General features: G+C 39.9%; 1 protein-coding gene across 1 annotated transcript in view; it reads right to left on the bottom strand.

Annotated features, from left to right (window-relative positions):
* LOC109952268 (olfactomedin-4-like) overlaps positions 1-1,164 on the bottom strand; it is a 40,019-nt gene extending 38,855 nt beyond the window's left edge. The window contains exon 1 of the mRNA XM_020587255.1: positions 1,033-1,164. Within this exon, the coding sequence (XP_020442911.1) occupies positions 1,033-1,086 (54 nt within the window). The 5' untranslated portion in view covers positions 1,087-1,164. The remainder of the gene's footprint in view (positions 1-1,032) is intronic.
* Between the last annotated feature and the right edge of the window lie 2,756 nt (positions 1,165-3,920).

Here is a 3,920-nt window from a genome sequence, read left to right as displayed (position 1 = left end):
GTAACTGGCTCCTGGACTTTCTGACGGGCGGGGACACAGCAGCCTACAGGAGGGAGGTGGCCGGTCTGGTGTCATGGTGCAAGCACAGTAATGTCAGCCTCAACACGGGCAAGATGAAGGAAATGATAGTGAACATGAGGAAGGAGAGGAGATCTCATCGGCCACTGTTCATCCGGGGGCTCAAAGTGGAGAGGGTGAGCAGCTTCAAGTACCTGGGCATTCACATCAGTGAGGACTTCACTTGGACACTTAACACCACACAGCTGGTCAAGAAGGCCCAACGGCAGCTGTACTTCCTGAGGAGAACCTCCCGCCATCCTCACAGACCCCACCCACCCCCAGCACGGACTGTTCGCCTCCCTACCCTCTGGCCAGAGGTCCAGAAGTGTGAAATGCAGGACCTCCAGACTGAAAAACTCTTTCTTTCCCTCTGCCATCAGACTCCTAAACAGCTGAGGAGTTTATTACCAGGAAATATGTCATGTACTGTCGACCTGTACTGTTTACATTCAGTTTGCACATGCATAATTCCACATTGACTGTTGACTGCTGCACATGCTGCTCCCATGCAGCATACATTCTCTTATTATATTCTAATATATTTTTAATATATTGCTGCATTTGCTGCTTAAAGTGCCTTAGATTTAGTGTTACTTATTTATCTACTTTATATTTCATGGCATTCATGTGGACAGCAAAGTAAGAATTTCATTGTACAGGGAAACACGTTTCTTAACTGTGTATATGACAAACACTTTGACTTTAAATATATCAACATTTGACCTGGTCAGACACTTTGATTTCATTTGATTTTTATTTATTCTTTCAACCATGTAAAGACAGTTGATATGACAACACACATAATTTTACACATATCCAACAAATGCTAATCCAATATCAATTTGCTTATACCTAGTACATGCTTGAATGGAGTAGGAAGAAGTCAGACTTATCCAGTCCTACCCCATGACACTTTACAGTAACATTTAGAAGATAAAAGTAGATTTTTAAAACAATCACAGTATTGCCTACCTGTTCAGCCAAAGTGAACAGAGCACACTGGAGAGCAATCGCATACAGCTTCATGGTGGATCTGAGAGCAGAGCTGCAGGAAACTGTCCCTGAACCCAGTTTGAATATGACTGTGTCTCACTGCACTGGCATCTAAACTTGTGAGCACTCCCACTAACTTCTGCATGTGAGGGAGTGAATATGTGTGTGCGTGCACTCTGTGTGTCACATTTTCTTAATAGGATCACTTCCTTTTTGTGGTTGGGATTGCAGCAACAAGATATGAAATGTGGTGAGTATGCAGTTCAATTCTATTCTGTTTGTATTGTGCTAAAAATCATCTCAAGACACTTTACATAGTAAGATGTAGACCTTACATTATTATAGAGAGAAACAAAACACTTGGCGAGACTGGAGAGAAAAGGCTCGGTTTAATGTAAGAAACCGACAGACCTGGGTTCTCAGTGGGTGGATTTCTGTGTCGACTGGATGGGGTGAGTGGATAGAGGAGAGAGAAAAGAAAAGCATCAGGACAGAACAAACAATCAAACACTGGGCAGGTTGATGTGCCCAGTGACTGCTCATCAGAAACATACAGAGTCAGTGCAACCTGCAGAAATGTGCGGGGAGAGAGAGAGGACACACTATGGGAAAGAGGAGACACACAGTTAATGACATACAATGGTGGCATATAAATGCACTGTGAGTGAGGAGAGGAGAAGAGCTCAGAGCATCATGTTGGGGTGGCAGTCTAGGCCTATAGCAGGAAACCTAAAGGAAAGCTCAGGGTCCCCTGAGCCAGCCTTAACTATAAGCTTTATCAAAAAGGAAAGTCTTAAGTTTAATCATAAAGGTAGAGAGGGGGTCTGCCTCCTCAATTGAGACTGGCTGCGTAGGTTAGACCCGGTCGGGTAAAACAGTGAGTCCCTGTACATGAACAATCTCGGACATGCAGTAACCTCAGGTGCTCTATTTTTTTCCACATCCCCTGGTCACAGTGCAGCAAGAGGTAAAAAATATCCAAAAAACCTCTTGCAGTTGAAAATTTTCGCTTTTAATCTGGCACCGATGGATGTCAGGCAAGCTCACATGAACGCTCACAGCCAGGAGATAATGACCATTCAAGGAAATCCATAAACTATTGTATAAGACTTTACATAGTTGGAAGAAAAGTCTCACCAGCGAAAGTTCATGAGTTGCTTCTAAATAGAAGTACAACACAGGTACACCTCATTTTTTGAGCTTTCAGTCACATTAAGATGACAATTCACCATTGTAACATTGTAGATAAGTCAGAAAGCACAGAAAAGCATGCTATGGGCAGAAGGTATTAGAAAATGGTCTGGTGGAAAAACTATTAAGAGTTCCATTTCAATGCCACATGTAAAAACAAGATCAATGTTGTGATTAAAAAAGTTTATTTATAGCTTGAGAAAAGCCAATTGAGTCTAATAATGAATTGAATCCATTGTTGAGGCTGTCAATGTCAGTATCTAGTGTACATGGATATTAAAATCACCCATTACCACATTATTTTATCTGTACTAATCTATCTGTACTGAGCACTAAATCAGACAAAAAGTCTGAGAATTCAAAATAAGGGGCAGGTAGATGCAAGGGCATTGTTTTGCATATGAACGGTTGGGACATGTCCCTACCAATAATTTGAGAGAACAGAAATGTTCCTACCAATAATTTGAGAGAACAGAAATGTTCCTACCAATATTTGAGCATTATTTTTGGAGTGAAGTTATATTAGAATATTTCTCCATTATTAGCATATTCTCCAGGATTTCCAACTATACGGTAAACTGGAATAAATCCACCATATTGCCACTCTGAAGATGCCAGGGATTCTGCAGCTCAAGATTCTCCCCTCCCACTTCACACTGGCAATATTAAATATTTAGGCATCAGTATTTCTCCCCAGGCTGTCATAACCTTCTAACATCAAGTGCACCCCTCTGCTAAAAAAGATAAAAATGATTTCAAACACTTGTCCAACCTCCCACTCTCACTCACTGGCTGAACTGCTATAGTCAAAATGAAAACTATACCACAAATTAACTAGCTGTTTTCAATACTTCCCACAACACCCACGGATAAATGGTTCAAATCACTTGATTCTCTAACATCACAATTTCACTGGAATAACAAGAAACCCAAAATTTCCCTGTCAATGCTTCAGAAGAACAAATCAAAGTTGCCTAGAAGCACCAAATTTTGAGCATTATTTCTTAGCAAATCAATTACAATATTTAGTTCAATGGATTCCGAAGGATAGTTGTAATAGCTCATGGATAGAATCAGAATAAAATCAATGCAAAATACTTCAGTTGCAGACCTTGCCTTCTTACCATACTCAATTAAGAAAATGAACTATTGCAAAAATATCACAATCTCTGCAATTCTTACAGCCTGGTGGAGAGCAAACAAAACAACTAAATCATCATTAACACTGTGTAGATACACTCCAATTTGGGATAACCCTGACTTTCAACTGCATAACAATCACATTTACTTTCCAACATAGCAACACAAAGGAATCATTCACCTTCACCATCTATCTGAAAACCATTCAATACATTAGTCCAGAAGTAAAGAGTTGGGAGAGAACAGTTTCTCCAGTACCAACAGTTAAAATCCATAATTAAATCAAAGATCTATATAATCAACAACCCCCTGCAACCTTCCATGCCAGCTGAGGAGATAATGAAATTCACAAACTCAAAGATTATATCTATACTTTATAAACTAATGTCAAATACAGATAGAACAATAAAAATACCTATCACTAAATGGGAAAATGATTTACAGAACAGAATGTGACTGCCCTTCTTATACCCAGCATACTATAACAGAAAACAGATGCTCAAACAGATAAGTCAAACAGGAGGTTATTTACTATG

Source organism: Monopterus albus, unplaced genomic scaffold (assembly GCF_001952655.1).
Source record: "Monopterus albus unplaced genomic scaffold, M_albus_1.0 scaffold447.1, whole genome shotgun sequence".
In the NCBI taxonomy this organism is placed as follows: Eukaryota; Metazoa; Chordata; class Actinopteri; order Synbranchiformes; family Synbranchidae; genus Monopterus; species Monopterus albus.
This window is presented reverse-complemented; position numbering and strand designations above follow the sequence as displayed.